Source organism: Salmo salar, chromosome 04 (genome assembly GCF_965601325.2).
Source record: "Salmo salar chromosome 04, fSalSal1, whole genome shotgun sequence".
NCBI classification, from domain to species: Eukaryota; Metazoa; Chordata; class Actinopteri; order Salmoniformes; family Salmonidae; genus Salmo; species Salmo salar.
This window is the reverse complement of record NC_138294.1, coordinates 80,386,233-80,406,622: the sequence shown is the minus strand read 5'-3', so window position 1 is coordinate 80,406,622 and position 20,390 is coordinate 80,386,233. Positions and strand designations below refer to the sequence as shown.

The 20,390-nt window shown below is 42.4% G+C and overlaps 1 protein-coding gene across 1 annotated transcript; it reads left to right on the top strand.

Annotated features, from left to right (window-relative positions):
- Nucleotides 1–11,503: 11,503 nt before the first annotated feature.
- On the top strand, nucleotides 11,504–17,469 carry LOC106603831 (solute carrier family 22 member 4). Its single transcript, XM_014198013.3, has 10 exons — nucleotides 11,504–12,158; nucleotides 12,583–12,686; nucleotides 12,762–12,916; nucleotides 13,002–13,173; nucleotides 13,349–13,475; nucleotides 14,017–14,117; nucleotides 16,180–16,394; nucleotides 16,487–16,669; nucleotides 16,917–17,052; nucleotides 17,145–17,469. The coding sequence occupies exons 1-10, from the start codon at nucleotides 11,766–11,768 to the stop codon at nucleotides 17,218–17,220; spliced, it is 1,662 nt and encodes a 553-aa protein (XP_014053488.1). The 5' UTR covers nucleotides 11,504–11,765; the 3' UTR covers nucleotides 17,221–17,469.
- The last annotated feature ends 2,921 nt before the right edge of the window (nucleotides 17,470–20,390 follow it).

Sequence of the window (20,390 nt, the reverse complement as noted above, 5' to 3'; positions counted from 1 at the left end):
GATTTAAGGAGGCATCATTGAATTGGGTACAGTCATATCTAATTGACAGGAAACAGTCCACCTATATCAAATGGGTAGTTTTCTTCCCCTGATGCTTTAAACTGTGGAATACCGCAGGGCAGCTGCCTTGGGCCACTTCTTTACTTAGTATATACCAACAACCTTCCTTATGCCTTATCTGAAACTCAAGCTACTACATTTGCAGATGATACTACACTTTATACAGAAAGGCAAATCGGTTCAACAGATACAGCAAGTTCTACAAGTAGATCTGGGAAATATCAGGGAGTGGGTTTGCCGGAACAAACTTGTTTCGAATGCTAAGAAAAGGTTATGTTGGTCTGTTCCACCAAGAAAAGGCCAACGCAGCATGGGATGTGATTAAGCATGGGGGGAGTACAAACTGCATGCATGATGAGAAGGATAGCTAAATATTTACCAGGAAATATTATTCTGCAAACAACCCAGGCATTAATTAGGAGTCTGGTGAACTACTGTTCTGTTGTCTGGGTAAATGCATCAGCAACTGAGATTAGGAGGCTGCAGATTGCACAGAACAAAGCAATAAGGATTGTCATGCACAGTGCTCTTGGGTGGTCATCAATCAACAAGTAAAAAAAAAACATGCTTATTTTATTTCACAATGTGCACCATTTAAAATGGCCAAACTCCATTCACAACAGCATTCAGTTGGTAAGAGACAGACGTTCAGTCAATACTAGGAATATATTGTCCACCATCTGTGTTATCCCAGCAGAAAAGATAAATAGGCAAAATAACATTTTAGATTCAGAGCAATAAAGAAATTGAATAATTTATCTGAGTAAACCAGAAACCTTTCAATATATAAATTCAAACAATACTTTAGAACCATTTAAATATAATACATTTGAAGGTTGTGCAGGACTATGGTTCCTTCATCTACCAATCTATCTTTTCAGATTGTCAGAGTATTTATCTGGTCAATATGTCAATGTTTTATGTCTGTTGTTCATAACAGTGTGTTATATGTGAAAATATGATTATTTTATAAATTGTATTTTAATATTTAAGGACTTGGAAGATTAGTCCAAATGAGGACTATAAAGAGATCCTAATAAAATTGTATTAAATCAAACACCTTACCGTGTGTGTGTGTGTGTGTGTGTGTGTGTGTGCGCTTGTTCATGTAAGTAGAGAAATGACAATACCACCCCCTCTCTTTCATGTTGATGAAAAAGGTCTATGACTCTGTCATATAGTACACACTTTTAGTTTTTGTTGTCCTAGGCTATCTGGCTAAAATGCTTGCTCGCTAGCCGAACTTCCATCCTCTCAGGCCAGGGGAACAATGTATTAATTTATGGTTAGATCAGAATCGTCGTTATAAGCATTGGCCAGTACGTAGAATTAAGTAAAACCACAAGTCCAAATCCCTATCTCCACAACTTGTAGCTAGCTAGCTAGCCACAGGAGGACAATGACCCAATGAGATGCAACAATTCCATTTTTTTCTGTCCATGACTTTTTTCTTTTGATGTGATTGGTGTGAAGCCCGATCCAAACTGGCTTCCCTTGACACTTTTTTTGGTGCACCAGGTCCGTTCACTGTTGAGCTCACCCAGTTTAGCTCAATGCTGATTGGTTATTATTTTATACTTTTTTATCAAGGAAGGCCAAATGCTCGCTGGCTTCCCTTGCATTCAATGCTACAATGTCATTCTCTTTTTTGACCAGACAGCATCATATAGATTTTCTACACATACAGAGACAGAGGGGCGCTGTTAAACTTGATGATTGAGTTGAAGGCGTGCATGGCCACGCAGTCGTCGGTGAACAGGGAGTACAGAAGGGGGCTGAGCACGCACCCTTGTGTGGCCCCAGTGTTGAGGGTCAGCAAAGGGGAGATGTTGTTTCCTACCTTCACCACCAAAAAGTCCAGGACCCAATTACACAGGTTGGGGTTGAGACCCAGGGCCTCCAGCTTGATGATGAGCTTGGAGGGAACTATGGTGTTGAATGCTGATTTGTAGTCAATGAACAGCATTCTTACATAGGTATTCCTTTTGTCCAGATGGGATAGGGCAGTATGCAGTATGATGGTGATTGCGTCGTCTGTGGACCTGTTGGGGTGGTATGCAAACTGAAGGGTTGCCGGTAAGGTGGAGGTGATATGATCCTTGACTAGTCTCTCAAAGCACTTCATGATGGCAGAAGTGAGTGCTACGGGCAGTGGTCATTTAGTTCAGTTATCTTTGCCTTCTTGGGTACAGGAACAATGGTAGCCATCTTGAAGCATGTGGGGACAACAGACTGGGATAAGGAGCGATTGAATATGTCCGTAAACACACCGGCCAACTGGTCTGCGCATGCTCTGAGGACGCGGCTAGGGATACCGTCTGGGCCAGTAGCCTTCCGAGGGTTAACACGTTTAAATGTTTTTGTGCCACCGGTGCGGCCCGTGTTAACCCTCAGAAGGCTACTGGCCCAGATGGCATCCCTAGCCGCATCCTCAGAGCATGCGCAGACCAGTTGGCCGGTGTGTTTACGGACATATTCAATCGCTCCTTATCCCAGTCTGTAGTCCCCACCCGTCAGCCACAGAGAAGAATGGGGGGGGTGCAGTCCTTGTTAGCGGGCCGTGACGGTGGCACTGTATTTTCCTCAAAGTGGGCAAAGAAGGTGTTTAGTTTGTCTGGAAGCGTGACGTCGGTGTCCGTGACATGGCTGTTGTTTTTTGTAGTCCCTACCACATACGTCTCGTGTCTGAGCCGTTGAATTGCGACTCCACCTTGTCCCTGTACTGGCATTTACAGTGGGGGAAAAAAGTATTTGATCCCCTGCTGATTTTGTACGTTTGCCCACTGACAAAGAAAGGATCAGTCTATAATTTTAATGGTAGGTTTATTTGAACAGTGAGAGACAGAATAACAACAAAAATATCCAGAAAAACGCATGTCAGAAAAGTTATAAATTGATTTGCATTTTAATGAGGGAAATAAGTATTTGACCCCCTCTCAATCAGAAATATTTCTGGCTCCCAGGTGTCTTTTATACAGGTAACGAGCTGAGATTAGGAGCACACTCTTAAAGGGAGTGCTCCTAACCGCAGCTTGTTACCTGTAAAAAAGACACCTGTAAACAGAAGCAATCAATCAATCAGATTCCAAACTCTCCAACATGGCCAAGACCAAAGAGCTCTCCAAGGATGTCAGGGACAAGATTGTAAACCTACACAAGGCTGGAATGGGCTACAAGACCATCGCCAAGCAGCTTGGTGAGAAGGTGACAACAGTTGGTGTGATTAATCGCAAATGGAAGAAACACAAAAGAGGGACAGGACAACTTCACTGCATCAAAGGACGGGGCCATGTACCGTCAAATCTTGGGTGAGAACCTCCTTCCCTCAGCCAGGGCATTGAAAATGGGTCGTGGATGGGTATTCCAGCATGACAATGACCCAAAACACACGGCCAAGGCAACAAAGGAGTGGCTCAAGAAGCACATTAAGGTCCTGGAGTGGCCTAGCCAGTCTCCAGACCTTAATCCCATAGAAAATCTGTGGAGGGAGCTGAAGGTTCGAGTTGCCAAACGTCAGCCTCGAAACCTTAATGACTTGGAGAAGATCTGCAAAGAGGAGTGGGACAAAATCCCTCCTGAGATGTGTGCAAACCTTGTGGCTACAAGAAACGTCTGACCTCTGTGATTGCCAACAAGGGTTTTGCCACCAAGTACTAAGACATGTTTTGCAGAGGGGTCAAATACTTATTTCCCTCATTAAAATGCAAATCATTTTATAACATTTTTGACATGCGTTTTTCTGGATTTTTTTGTTGTTATTCTGTCTCTCACTGTTCAAATAAACCTACTATTAAAATTATAGACTGATAATTTCTTTGTAAGTGGGCAAACGTACAAAATCAGCAGGGGATCAAATACTTTTTTCCACCACTGTAGCTTGTTTGATTGCGTTGCGGAGGGAATAACTACAATGTTTATATTCAGTCATATTCCTAGACCTCTTTCCATGGTTAAATGCGATGGATCGCGCTTTCAGTTTTGCGCATATGCCGCCATCCATCCATGGTTTCTGGTTAGGGTAGGTTTTAATAGTCACAGTGGGTACAATATCTCCAATGCACTTCTTTATAAATGCACTTACCAAGTCAGCATATAGGTCGACGTTGTTCTCTGAGGCTAACAGTCCGCGTGATCAAAACAATCTTGAAGCATGGCTTCGTCGGCCCCGTTATTTTGGGTCGACTACAGGAATTAGATCCATTGTCCTGGGTGGTGGTCCGAACTGGGGATCCGCTTCGGGTAAATCGTATTCCTGGTCGTACTGTTGGTAAGTTGACGTTCTTATATCCAATAGTTCTTCCCAGCTGTATGTAATAAGACTTAAGATTTCCTGGGGTAACAATGTAAGGAATAATACATATAATACAATGTAAGGAATAATACAAAAAACTAAATACAGCATAGTTTCCTAAGAACTCGAAGCGAGGCGACCATCTCTGTTTGCGCCATCTTGTCTTGAACTCACTGAAGTCAGCGATTTCCCTGTTCCGAGTTGCCACCTGTTTTGAATGCCATGCTGGATTGGCAGCATGACCAATATTGAATGTTTATCCTTTTAAGCTTGGAAAAGAGACCCTTAAACCCAGACTTGGACCACACATCCACTCTACTGAATAGCAGGCTAGTTATTGCTTTGCAATACTTTCAGTTAGCCACCGATTCCTTCCAAACCACTCATTGTTGAATTTGCGATTTCCAACTTGTTGTATAATGTAGTTGACATGATTAGTCCAATCAAAGCAACTGTAGATATAGTGTGATTTAATGTCATTTTATCTGTGGACAATGACCGTGAGCATTCTTGGATGGGCACTTCTAATGTAACTCTATGGCAGCACCAAAGGGCTTGAATTTTATAGCTTTCCCCATAGATTTTGAGGTGACGTAGTGTCCCCATGAGTGACAAAACACTGAGCCAACTAGGCAAGTGAGTTACGAACAAATTCCTATTTACAATGATGGCCTACCCCGGCCAAACCCAGACGATGCTGGGCCAATTGTGTGCCGCTTTATGGGACTCCCAATCACAACTGGATGTGATTCAGCTTGGATTTGAACCAGGGACTGTAGTGCTGCCTCTTGCACTGAGATGCAGTGCCTTAGACCGCTGTGCCACTCGGTAGCCCCAACTAGAGAAGATTACCAACCCCTACGCTCTGTATTTTTCGCTGGCTGTCCCACCACCACAGAAAGCACTAAGCTAGACTGCAACACCTGCATGTTGGAGCTGCCTTTCTCAAGAAAGCAAAAAAGAGACCATGTTTGTATGTGGCTTTATTAACTAAACTACAATTGAAGTCAGAAGTTTACATGCACCTTAGCCAAATACATTTAAACTCAGTTTTTCACAATTCCTGACTTTTAATCCGAGTAAAAATTCCCTTTCTAAGGTCAGAATAATAATTGAGTAAATTATTGATATAATCTTTTATTTATTTCATCACATTCCCAGTGGGCTAGAAGTTTAGATACACTCAATTAGAAATTGGTAGCAATGCCTTGAAATTGTTTAACTTAGGTCAAACATTTCGGTTAGCCTTCCACAAGCTTCCCACAATAAGTTGGGTGAATTTTGGCCCATTCCTCCTGACAGAGCTGGTGTAACTGAGTCAGGTTTGTAGGCCTCCTTGCTCGCACACACTTTTTCAGTTATGCCCACACATTTTCTATAGGATTGAAGTCAGGGCTTTTTGATGGCTTTGTTGTCCTTAAGCCATTTTGCCACAACTTTGGAAGTATGCTTGGGGTCATTGTCCATTTGGAAGAACCATTTGCGACCAAGCTTTAACTTCCTGACTGATGTCTTGAGATGTTGCTTCAATATATCCACCTAATTTTCCTCCCTCATGATGCCATCTATTTTGTGAAGTGCACCAGTCCCTCCTGCAGCAAAACACCCCCACAACATTATGCTGCCACCCCCATGCTTCATGGTTGGGATGGTGTTCGTCGGCTTGCAAGCCTTCCCCTTTTTCCTCCAAACATAACGATGGTCATTATGGCCAAACAGTTCTATTTTTGTTTCATCAGACCAGAGGACATTTCTCCAAAAAGTACGATCTTTGTCCCCATGTGCAGTTGCAAACCATAGTCTGGCTTTTTTATGGCGGTTTTGGAGCAGTGGCTTCTTCCTTGCGAGGGGCCTTTCAGGTTATGTCGATATAGGACTCGTTTTACTGTGGATATAGATACTTTTGTACCTGTTTTCTCCAGCATCTTCACAAGGTCCTTTGCTGTTGTTCTGGGATTGATTTGCACTTTTTGCACCAAAGTACGCTCATCTCTAGGAGACAGAATGCGTCTCCTTCCTGAGCGTTATGATGGCTGCGTGGTCCCATGGTGTTTATAGTTGTGTACTTCTGTTTGTACAGATGAACATGGTACCTTCAGGCATTTGGAAATTTCTCCCAAGGATGAACCAGACTTGTGGAGGTCTTGGCTGATATTTTTTGATTTCCCTATGATGTCAAGCAAAGAGGCACTGAGTTTGAAGGTAGGCCTTGAAATACATCCACAGGTACACCTCCAATTGACTCAAATTATGTCAATTAGCCTATCAGAAGCTTATAAAGCCATGACATCCTTTTATGGAATTTTCCAAGCTGTTAAAGGCACAGTCAACTTAGTGTATGTAAACTTCTGACCAACTGGAATTGTGATACAGTGAATTATAAGTGAAATAATCTGTCTGCAAAAAATGTTGGAAAAATTACTTGTGTCATGCACGAAGTAGATGTCCTAACAGACTTGCCAAAACTATAGTTTGTTAACCTCTAGAGGATAAAATCCCGTTAACGGGATTGGTTGGACAACAACCAGTGAGATGGCGTGAAATTCAAATAATAATCAAATAATAATCTCAAAATTAAAATTAAAGTATTATACGGCATTTTAAAGATACTCTACTCGTTAATCCAATCACATTGTCCGATTTCAAAAAGGCCTTACGGTGAAAGCAAAACATTCGATTATTTTAGGATAGCACATTAGCAAAAAAAAAAAGCCATTTTCCAAGCACGGATAGCCGTCACAAAACCAGATATACAGCTAGAATTAAGCACTAACCTTTGACAATCTTCATCAGATGACACTCCTAGGACATCATGTTAGACAATACATGCATTTTATGTTCGATCAAGTTCATATTTATATCCAAAAACCCTATTTTTACATTGGCGCGTGACGTTCAGAAAATGTTTTCTCCCCATAACCTCCGGTGAATAGGCACATACATTTACAGAAGAACTCAAAACATTGACAAAATGTATAACAATTATTTAAAGAATTAGAGATAATCTACTCCTTTATGCAACCACATAATCAGATTTCAAAATAACTTTACAGAAAAAGCACATTGTTCAATATTCTGAGTACAGAACTTAGCCTTCAATGCTAAGCTATACAGTTGGCCTACAACCACGGTGTCGACAAATCTCTAAAAATATGTTCGAAATATTTTCTTACCTTTGCTGATCTTCGGTGGAATGCACTCGGAAGGGCACCCACTTCCACAAGAAATGTTCATTTGTTCTGCAAAGTCCATCATTAATGTCCAAATACGTCCGTTTTGTTGACCCATCCAGAACACTTTACAATGCCATGTGGCATGGACGCAAATCCATAGACGAAATGGTCAAAAGTTCCATTACCGTTTGTAGAAACACGTCAAACGATGTTTACAATCAATCCTTTAGGGTATTTCTTAACGTAAAATTGTGATAATTTTACAACCGGGCAATAAGTATTCATCCCAGAAGAAAAATAAAAAACAACGAAGTCACGTGCATGCGCGTCATAAGACACCTGTCCTCAGACTGGCCAGTGATTGACTGAGCCACAATTTTCTGCCCGGTAACAGGTGACGGATGAAACCAGTTCCTAAAGATTGTTGACAGCCAATGGAAGAGTTAGGAGGTGCAACGTAAATCCTATGTCACTGTAGTTTTTCCAAGGGATTCAAAAGAAAAATGACATTTCTAATTTCTCCCACTTCCTGATTAAATTTGTCTGTTTTTTTGCCTGCCATATGAGTTCTGTTATACTCACAGACACCATTCAAACAGTTTTAGAAACTTCAGAGTGTTTTCTATCCAAATCTAATGTCACGTCCTGACCAGCAGAGGGCGTATTGCTCAGTCTAGGTCAGGATGTGGCAGGGGGTTTGTGTTTGTTAAATGTTGGGTTGATGATTGGGACTTCCAATTGAAGGCAGGTGTGTATAGTTGCCTTTGATTGGAAGTCCTATATAGGTGTGTGTGTTTGTCTTTGGGGTTGTGGGGAATTGTTCTGAGTTTAGCCTTGTGCCTTACCAGACTGTTTTTTGTCGATTGTTCGTTCTTTGTTATTTTGGTGTTCATTTTGTATTTATTAAAAGAGCAAGATGAGCATACACATACCTGCTGCGTTTTGGTCCTCCATTTCCAACGACAAGCGTGACAGAATTCCCCACCAACAAAGGACCAAGCAGCGGAAGAAGGCTGGCGAGGTAAGGGAGACCGAGAGGCACCCCCAATAATTTTTTAGGGGGGGGCACAAGGGCTGTTTGACGGGGCAAGAGCTGCCCGCCAGTCAACAGTCGTCATCAGAGCTGCCCGCCAGTCAACAGTCGTCGTCAGAGCTGCCCGCCAGTCAACAGTCGTCGTCAGAGCTGCCCGCCAGTCAACAGTCGTCGTCAGAGCTGCCCGCCAGTCAACAGTCGTCGTCAGAGCTGCCCGCCAGTCAACAGTCGTCGTCAGAGCTGCCCGCCAGTCAACAGTCGTCGTCAGAGCTGCCCGCCAGTCAACAGTCGTCGTCAGAGCTGCCCGCCAGTCAACAGTCGTCGTCAGAGCTGCCCGCCAGTCAACAGTCGTCGTCAGAGCTGCCCGCCAGTCAACAGTCGTCAGAGCTGCCCGCCAGTCAACAGTCGTCAGAGCTGCCCGCCAGTCAACAGTCGTCAGAGCTGCCCGCCAGTCAACAGTCGTCAGAGCTGCCCGCCAGTCAACAGTCGCCAGAGAGGTCAGACTGCGCTGAACTGCCGGAGTGGCCAGACTGCCCTGAACTGCCGGAGTGGCCAGACTGCCCTGAACTGCCGGAGTGGCCAGACTGCCCTGAACTGCCGGAGTGGCCAGACTGCCCTGAACTGCCGGAGTGGCCAGACTGCCCTGAACTGCCGGAGTGGCCAGACTGCCCTGAACTGCCGGAGTGGCCAGACTGCCCAGACTGTCCCCAGTTGCCAGACTGCCCAGACTGTCCCCAGTTGCCAGACTGCCCCGACTGTCCCCAGTTGCCAGACTGCCCCGACTGTCCCCAGTTGCCAGACTGCCCCGACTGTCCCGAGCTGCCAGACTGCCCCGACTGTCCCGAGCTGCCAGACTGCCCCGACTGTCCCGAGCTGCCAGACTGCCCCGACTGTCCCGAGCTGCCAGACTGCCCCGACTGTCCCGAGCTGCCAGACTGCCCCGACTGTCCCGAGCTGCCAGACTGCCCCGACTGTCCCGAGCTGCCAGACTGCCCCGACTGCCTGGAACGGCCTGCACCTGAGCCACCTCCAGGATAGGTGGGTTGGGGAGGGAGGGTGTAGCACAGTGCCGTCATTGACGGCAGCCACCCTCCCTTCCCTCCCTTATGGTTTAGGGATTATTGTTTGTTGGGTTTTTGTTGGGGTATTGGGGATTTTCTTGTTTTTCTTTTTTAGGTGCATCCTGGAGTCTGCACCTTGTGGGGGGGGGGTACTGTCACGTCCTGACCAGCAGAGGGCGTATTGCTTAGTCTAGGTCAGGATGTGGCAGGGGGTTTGTGTTTGTTAAATGTTGGGTTGATGATTGGGACTTCCAATTGAAGGCAGGTGTGTATAGTTGCCTTTGATTGGAAGTCCTATATAGGTGTGTGTGTTTGTCTTTGGGGTTGTGGGGAATTGTTCTGAGTTTAGCCTTGTGCCTTACCAGACTGTTTTTTGTCGATTGTTCGTTCTTTGTTATTTTGGTGTTCATTTTGTATTTATTAAAAGAGCAAGATGAGCATACACATACCTGCTGCGTTTTGGTCCTCCATTTCCAACGACAAGCGTGACATCTAATAATATGCATATTCTATTTTCTGGGCCAGAGTAGTAACCTGTTTAAATTGGGTACGTTTTTCATCCGGCTGTGAAAATACTGCCCCCTAGCCCCAACAGGTTAACAAGAAATATGTAGAGTGGTTGAAAAACGAGTTTTAATGACTCCAACCTAAATGTATGTAAACTTCCGACTTCAACTGTATATATTTTTTAGATATTGTTTGCAAACTGATCTGTGACACGTATTAATGCCAAAATAACATATAAAACAGGCAACAACAAAAAATATTTGTTTTTGCTAAACAGGTTGGGCTCAAAACAGGTGCTGCCCTGAATGACGTGTCACCACTGGTTGTACTCCATAATTGATCATTCGTATACCTCCACTACACTACCTTGATACGAATCAGTAGCGATTAAGAAGTGAATATAAGCAATGCCCACTGTAAAAAAAAAGTGGGTATACTGTTTATACCTGCGTCTACCCTCCAGTACACCACTGGCCCTATGTGTTTTACAAAAAGTGCACTCTAACATGAGTGTGCTGGTATTACGGTTGCTGTCCTTTCATAATCACAAACCGTTCACACACTGAAAGCATATAGGTTCATGTCTATAATAGATATAAAGGCTGTTAAGATATTCATGTTTCAAGAAAGGAGTGTATATATTTGGCCTGGCGATGTCCAAGACTGAGTCAAGACCGAGTACAAATGTATCCGACACCAAGACACTCAATATGTGGTCTTGAGACCATACTACTACAACATTGCCTCAATACCACACCAGTGCACTGGTCGCAGGCTTATCGACTCATCGCGCGGCCCAATCAGCCACTCAAAATGGTCTTGAGTGGCAACAAATCTGCCCAATTAGCTGATTCGCTTTCCAAACACCCAATCCTTTCGACACACCCACTCGCCCATACTCGGTTGCTATATTGAGCTGGAGCTACCCATACTTGAAAAAATCTGGCGCTGTCAGACTTATAGTTTTTCTTTTAATTGGTAAAAACTTGAAATGCCATTCAGTGTCAGCTTAAGAGGTTGCTGTCAAACAGGCTGCTTATGATGCATAAGTGACTCTTCGGCTCAATCGGATCCTAATGCACACTCACTTGTCTGTTGTTTTTACAGAGCAAACTCTGACATGTGTCTTAGCCAATCATTAACTAGGTCTGGGAAGGTGTGTGAGATAAGGCTGTAGTTAGAGTGTTGTTGAGGTGGGCCCCTCTGCCCCCCTTCCCAGACGTTTCATCCCTCTTCAACTGTTGTCCTTACCTCGAGGTTGAATTCCACCACCAGCGGACAGCGGACATCCTATCATAAATTAACCCTCACTTTTAATTACCTTCCAATACATTACCAATACCGAGTGGGGCAATTCAAGATGCAGTGATATGTTATCTACCTGCTTTCAAGAGGGGTTGGTGCATGAAAGGAGAGAGCTCTGCTGTTTGTTGACGGTGTCAGATGAAAGGAGAGAGCTCTGCTGTTTGTTGACGGTGTCAGATGAAAGGAGAGAGCTCTGCTGTTTGTTGACGGTGTCAGATGGTGATGGATGATATCCGACACCACTACAACAACGTCTGGACAGCTATACAGTGCAGGCAGTTTTCTGCAAGTGAATAAGTGACTGGACTCAAAGGTCAACTGAACACAGCAGCAACATGAGAGATTACGATGGAATCACAGCTTTCTTGGGAACATGGGGACCCTTTCAGCGGACAATCTTCTTGGCATTGGCCATCAGTATCCTGCCCAATGGGTTTACTGGTATTTATATAGTGTTTGTAGGTGATACACCGCCACATGAATGCTATGTTCCTGAGGAGTATAATATCAGTGAGATGTGGAGAAATGTGACCATCCCAATGGAGACAATAAATGGTGCGTCGCAGCATAGCTCTTGCTCAAGGCTCAAAGTGGAGACAGTTAGAAACTACTCTAGCCTAAATATCATTCCAAATGTGGATGTCAACGTGAGTGAAATTGAGCTGGAAAGTTGCTTGGATGGTTGGAAATACAGCAAAGACATCTACCAGTCAACATTCGTCACTGAGGTGAGAAATGTATTGCAAATCAATGCAAACATTATTAGCTATTCCCAAAGACCAAAACAATTTTATGTGATAAAAAGAGTATGAAAAACAAATATGTGAATGATGAACTTTAAATGCTTACACAAACACTTTGGATTGCACTGTTGGGTTACCCAAACCCTTACAACAACAAATTGCAGTTACAGTACAGTACATTGTAGTTATGGTGTAGTTGTACTGCAATTACTGCATCCAGAAACAAACTGCTGTGTTACTTTGCTGTCTAGTGTCATAATTTAGCAATTCACCTGTGTTTATTTTGCAGTTATAGTGCAATTACTGGCGTTTAAAATAGCACAGTAACTGCACTGTAACTGCAGTTTCACTTTTTGTAAAAGGAGAGAAAGGGCATTTGTGTAATTTAGGAAATATGTGTATTTTGCAGTGGGATGTGGTGTGTGATAATGCATACAAAGTTCCCTTGACCACTTCAATTCACTACTTTGGTGCGCTGGTGGGAACGTTCATCTCTGGCCAGCTGTCTGACAGGTCTGTACTGTATACCTCAGTCCTGATGGAGAATCATCTCAGACAATGTGACCTTACATCATTTTTCATCAACAGGTTTGGAAGAAAGCCAGCACTCTTTACTATGATGATAATCCAGAGTGTGGCCACTTTCGCACAAATATTCTCCCCAAACTGGCAGGCATTCACTATTTTTTTCTTCTTTGCTGGTGCTGGATCAGTCTCAAACTACGTCATAGCATATGTTCTTGGTAGGTTCAAAATAAGCATAACTTGTATCTACAGTATCTCTTGCACATTTGGTCAATTTACTGAACTTGCATATCTGGTCTTCAGGGACAGAAATACTGAGCCCTGGAGCTCGTTTGGTATTCTGCTCTCTTGGAGTGTTCCTGAGCTCTGCGATTGGCTACATGTTCATGCCGGCTGTGGCATACTTCATCCGTGATTGGAGGTGGTTGCTGGTTCCCATGACAGGCTCTGGAATAATATGCCTCCCGCTATGGTGGTAAGCAAAATGTATCCCCACAGGAATGTGTTTGCCGCAAAACCTTCTACTATGTTAATGCTCTGTGTACTCTTCTTTTAGCGAAGGTACTTATCTATGTCAAATACAAACATTAGCCTGATTTAACATAGGACCTCAGTAACGTTTATATAACTGTGCATATTTATTGATATAGGTTCATCCCAGAGTCCCCCAGATGGCTGCTCTCTCAGGGAAGAGTGGAGGAGGCTGAGGCCATACTGAGAGATGCTGCCAGAAGGAACAGAGTTGAAGCACCAGAGGTCATCTTCACTCCCTCAGAGGTGAGCAAGTTTACTTAGCTACAGTTTAGCTTGCATCATTTAATAAAATAAGCCTTCCCAGGGATATGGAGTAACAAAAACCATATATAGAGGAATTACAAAAAAGTGCCTATGTCTTTGATTCCCATGTAAAAATGTTAATATCTTTTTAGGCACTTATCCAGTTGAAGTCAGTCTTTTTTGCTGGTGCTGCAATACATAAACTGAATGAAGTTGATTATTAACCATTGTTAAATCATTTGAGAGACTAATGCATCCCTTCCTGTTTTATGGTGTAATCCAGGTCATTCATCAGACTACTTGACCACTCACTCTGGCCTGACTCTAGTTTAGGTTTCTGAAGTGTTATCGTTTAACCAATGCAGTGTAGAACTGCAGAGTAATGAAAGTGAGACGGTGGACTCTGTGCTTACGGCGATGAAGGAGAGACACGGGGAATAAAATACAGGGGCAATCTACTCTTAGCAATTTCATCCATTATGCATTTTGCTCTTCTAAATGGTGTATCCTAATAATGATCCTAATGATGACATATCTCCAGGTAGAAGATGCTCTGGCCATGAAGGACAAGAAACACAACATTCTGGATGTCATGAGGAGCAGCAATGTGCTTTCAATTATAATTCTGTGTTCCCTTCTGTGGTAAATCTTAGCATCTGTTAACACAAATCCTACACAATCTTAAAGGAAAACTCCCCCCCCAAAAACTATATTTTGGTATTTGTTTCATTAGTACATTATTGACATAGTCCCAAAATGTTTTGCTTGTCAGCAATCAAGTTTTCATGATATGTAACTTTCAAAATACAGAAATCCTCACATAATGCAATTTGCGTCATATGATACAAAACGCAGCATCATATTATGCAAAGAACGGGATTACTTCTTTATTTTTAAAGTTACATATCTTGAAAACTTGATTGCTGACAAGCAAAACATTTTGGGACTATGTCAACAATGGACTAATGAAACAAATACCACAAATGTTTTGAGTGGAATTGTCATTTAATGACTCTGAATATTACTTTGTTTGTGCCTGTTCATCTACAGTTGAAGTCGGAAGTTTACATACACCTTAGCCAAATACATTTAAATTCAGTTTTTCACAGTTCCTGACATTTAATCCTAGTAAAAATTCCCTGTTTAAGGTCAGTTAGGATCACCACTTTACTTTAAGAATGTGACATTTCAGAATAATAGTAGAGAGAATGATTTATTTCAGCTTTTATTTCTTTCATCACATTCCCAGTGGGCTAGAAGTTTACATACACTCAATTAGTACTTGGTAGCATTACCTTTAAATTGTTTAACTTGGGTAAAACGTTTCGAGTAGCCTTCCACAAGCTTCCCACAATAAATTGGGTGAATTTTGGCCCATTCCTCCTGACAGAGCTGGTGTAACTGAATCAGGTTTGTAGGCCTCCTTGCTCGCACACACTTTTTCAGTTTTGCCCACACATTTTCTATGGGATTGAGGTCAGGGCTTTGTGATGGCCACTCCAATACCTTGACTTTGTTGTCCTTAAGCCATTTTGCCACAACTTTGGAAGTATGCTTGGGGTCATTGTTCATTTGGAAGACCCATTTGCGACCAAGCTTTAACTTCCTGACTGATGTCTTGAGATGTTGCTTCAATATATCCACATAATTTTCCTCCCTCATGATGCCATCTATTTTATGAAGTGCACCAGTCCCTCCTGCAGCAAAGCACCCCCACAACATGAGGCTGTCACCCCCGTGCTTCATGGTTGGGATGGTGTTCTTCAGCTTGCAAGCCTCCCCCTTTTTCCAAACATAACAATGGTCATTATGGCCAGACAGTTCTATTTTTGTTTCATCAGACCAGAGGACATTTCTCCAAAAAGTACGATCTTTGTCCCCATGTGCAGTTGCAAATCATAGTCTGGCTTTTTTATGGCGGTTTTGGAGCAGTGGCTTCTTCCTTGCTGAGCGGCCTTTCAGGTTATGTCGATATAGGACTCGTTTTACTGTGGATATAGATAATGTTGTACCTGTTTCCCCCAGCATTTTCACACAGTCCTTGTTCTGGGAATGATTTGCACTTTTCACACCAAAGTACGCTCATCTCTAGGAGACAGAACGCATCTCCTTCCTGAGCGGTATGACGGATGCGTGGTCCCATGGTGTTTAAACTTGCGTACTATTGTTTGTACAGATGAACGTGGTACCTTCAGGAATTTGGAAATTTCTCCCAAATATGAACCAGACTTGTGGAGGTCGGTAATCTTTTTCTGAGGTCTTGGCTGATTTATTTTGATTTTCCCATGATGTCAAGCAAAGAGGCACTGAGTTTAAAGATATGGCCTTGAAATACATCCACAGGTACACCTCCAATGGTGTCAAATTATGTCAATTAGCCTATCAGAAGCTTCTAAAGCCATTACATAATTTTCATGAATTTTTCAAGCTGTTTAAAGGCACAGTCAACTTAACGTATGTAAACTTCTGACAAACTGGAATTGTGATAAAGTGAAATAATCTGTCTGTAAACAATTGTTGTAAAAACGACTTGTGTCATGCACAAAGTAGATGTCCTAACCGACTTGCCAAAACAATAGTTTGTTAACAAGAAATTTGTGGAGTGGTTGAAAAACGAGTTTTAATGACTCCAACCTAAGTGTATGTAAACTTCCATTTTCAACTGTAATTCATTCGACTTTGTATGTTTGATTTCCCTATGCAGGATTATTATCACATGTGGCTACTTCGCCCTGATTTTGAACACCTCCAACCTCAGTGGAAATCCCTATATCAACTGCTTCCTGTCTGGAGCTGCAGAAGTGCCAGCCTATTTCATTGCCCTGTTGCTGCTCAGATACTGTTCCAGACAGTTTTGCCAGTCCTCCACTCTTTTCCTAGGGGGAGCTGTTATTCTCTTCATTAACATGGTCCCAACAGGTAAAATTCATTGACCGTCTCAGAGGGAGTCTCATTTACAGATCTTTATAGACATCACCTAATTTACACCTGGTTGTCTCTCTATGTTTCAGATCTCCCAGGAGTGGCTATCTTCCTGGAGATGGTGGGGAAGTTTGGCTTCACGGCAGCGTTCTGTGTAGTGTACGCAGTCACGTCGGAGCTCTTCCCCACCGTGGTGAGGAACATGGCCATGGGGACGTGCTCCATGGCAGCACGCATCGGAACCATCATCTCACCCTTCATCATCTACCTCGGTAAGACCAATCAATCAGTTAATCATTCAATCAGTTAATTAATCAATCATCAATGTCAATATTGGACTGTTAAAGTATATATATATATCCAATCTTGTAAGACCTGGATCACTACCCATTACTTTGTTCATTAGAGATAAACAAGATTCAGTGGATGTATTCGACAATGTCTCTCACTGTTAATTTGGTTTTCTGATGTTCAGACCTCTCCCTTGATATTGAAAATGTCTCTTTTATTTATCTGCAGGAAATTACTACAAGTACCTACCATACATATTGATTGGTAGCTTTGCAATACTTGGGGGTCTGTTCTGCTTCATTTTACCTGAGAGTTACGGCAAGGTTTTGCCAGAGACCATCTTACAGATGCAGCATATCAAAGGGTGAGTTTGACTGTCCGTCCGTCTCTACGTACATTCCTCCATCCATCTTGATTAAGAATTGTTTCATACATGTGTTTTCATCTTTTCTACAGGTGTCGATGCAACACAGACCAAGACACCGAAAACGTAGATAGCAAATCAGAGTATAGGAAGGAATCTAAATTGTAAATCTTGTACTTTTTCTTCTAAGCTGACATATGGAATTGTTTGAACATGGTCAAACCATGGATCATTTAGCTATTTGATTTTGAATTTTAGGACCCCTTTAGGTATAAAAGAATATACTGTATATAAAAAAGTTAGTTGATAAAATATTGAATTTGGCCTTTACTACTCTAGCCCATAGAAACACATTGAATAACACATTCATAAATGGCAAAAAAGACTGTAAAAAAATAAATAATAAGGAATAAGGTTTTGAAGTGTCTGTCCTATATCTAGGAGATATAAGAAAGCTCAGGAAATATTTGTTTTTTTGGACACATATTTAACCCCTTATTTTTGTTGGCCCAAAACAACCTCCATACTTCCATTCATTTGTATGGGTCACTAGTCCCGTAAAGCAAAACGGAGAACACCATCATGTTCATGAGAGTCCCCTTTCCACAGTCATACAGTATAAGCTTGTAGCCCAAACGGTTCGGACGCTACAGAGAGAAGTTGGCACATCAGCATTACCGAATTCAGATGAGTCATGTGGAGCTTGTGGGGGTCATAGAGAAAGATGGAGAACCAGCGTGTTTGTGAGACTTTTTCGTGAGAAGACCGATTTTCAGGATGTATCAAGGTCTGACAAACACTGCTGTAGCTCGGCCATCTTCCTCTGCAGATGCGGAAGGACAACATAGCCTGATGTTGTGGATTGAGAAACAGCCCAATGCAAAATACATACAGTATCTGTAGCATAAACTGACAGATTTTGATGGGGATTATTATGTAACTTCGATTGATGCACAGGTGCATCAAAAGACTGTTAAGGATTTTTATATGAATGTACTGTACACCTAAACTTCATACAACTAGCAAAATGAATGGTTAAGTTACAAAACTTATCACAGCATTTGGACATTAATCGTGTAGAGGTTAAAAGATAAAGACAAGTTCCTATTGAATTAATGTGGATTCCTGGCTGAGACTAGATAACTACATAACTCTTGAGTTATGCATGAAGAGTCCCATAACCTTGTAGCGCTATTGTCAGAGAGGGGTAAAGATACAGATTTTGTTCGGGCGCCAGGCAGGTATTAACCCTGCCGAAAGGAAAAGAGTAGGATAGATAGAATACCACTACCACAGACACACACATCAGCAGAAGAGACTGCCTTGAGTGTAGCCTGTTGGCCAGATAGCCAGTGGAGAGAAAAGATAAGACACACCATATGAAACACACATCACAGCACAGGGGTAACCCAACCAATAATACCTCATACAATAATAATGGCAGAGAAATTTAACGGCAACTTCATAGAAACTATTTACAAGAAAGAACTCAGTCATCAACATTAGAGGATTTGCAATAATCTGTATTACCTCCCAGTGGAGGAGTGCAGAGGGTTTGAATGGGGGGCACACCGCATCAATACAGTTCCAATAACAATACACAATAAACTCGCAAGCAACCTCGCTTTAACTAACATGTCAACCCAAATACATCTGGCAGGGCAATAATAGTCCAGCGACACTGAACATCAAAGGGAAGCGCATTGACTAAAATAAAGTCTGCTGCAGTGAAAAGCATGATAGAGAGAAAGAGGGGGTTGTTGACTTCAGGCTTGCAGTTGCACTGTCTGTCAGTCTTATGGTTTGTATGTCAAAGCTTCGCAACAATGTTGCTACTAATCAATGCGATCAATAACCGGTGCAGTCCCAAAAGATAACTACCATGACGTAGAGCGGTAACACCGGCGATCTGGTTAAAGACTTTACAAACTACGCACTCTGAAAATAAACAAGACTTTCTGACTGCTGATGCGCTCTTAAAGTTGCAGCGCACGGTGAAGGTTCTGTGCAGGATTTCGCCACAACCTCTCTAGCCTCATCATTGGCTGCTGCTCCAGTTGTGCGCAATGGCCAAGCAACTGAAAGACACGGGTGTGAGCAATATGCTAATTAACAAGAAATGGACTGGAACTAAGCACAGGCAAAATCATAGAGGAAAATCTTGTTCAGTCTGCTTTCTACCCGATACTGGAGAGATGAATTCACCTTTCAGCAAGATAATAACTTAAAACACAAGGCAGAATCTACACTGGAGTTGCTTAGCAAGAAGACAGTGAATGTTCCTGAGTGGCCTGGTAACAGTTTGGACTTAAATCTGTTTGAAAATCTATTGCAATACCTGAAAATGGTTGTCTAATAGAGATCAACAACCAATTTGACAAAGCTTGAAGAATTTTGTAAAGAATAATGGGCAAATGTTGCACAATGCAGTTGTGGAAAGCTCTTAGAGACATACCCAGAAAGACTCAGAGCTGTAATCACTGCCAAAGGTGATTGTAACAAGTATTGACTCAGAAGGTTGAATACTTGTCTAATTAAGATATAGTGTTTTATTTTTCATTATTTTGTTTTACTAATGTTTGAATTTTTCTTCCACTTCGAATATTTTGTGTAGATCTGAATCCATTTTAATCCCACTTTGTAACACAACATAATGTGGAAAAAGTCAAGGGGTGTGGAAACTTTCTGAAGGCACTGTATGAAGGGGATAAAATTAGATCTAATGAAGCTAGCCATTCCAGCTCAGGCTTCATCAGTACTATGACGGTGGAATGGCCGTAACTATATATACAGAATATAGTACACAATCAAATAAATTACCGGTCAACATCTAAATATTGCTCCTAGCGTTGATCAAAGCTCAGAAAGCTTATATTCTTGACCTAACTGAGTTGTAATCGTGCTTGCCTCTTTGCGAAGAAGTAGAATCATGAACAGTGGTTTGATCATTATGTTCGTCTGGGTAGGCTAATGAGGTCTCATAACTTTGCTTTACAGAGAGAAGGCTACTGAGACAGACAGTGATGTGATGCTCAGTGGTGAGGCTGAGGCAGGCTACAATGCATGCAGGAGGAAGCAGAGGAGACAGAGAGAGGAAGCAAGCAGAGAGATGTTAGTACAGTGGTTCCCAAACTAGGGTCGTCACTAGTTACCACAGTCACAAAGTCATAATTATGGCTAAAACCTGCCTATTTATAAAAAGTCTCTTCTCAAAATCTGATTTTAAACCTAACCCTAAACCTAACCACACTGCAAACCTTATGCCTAACCTTAAAATAAGACCAAAAAGCACATTTTTGTGGCTGTGGTAACCAGTGACAACCCCAAACTTGGGGTCG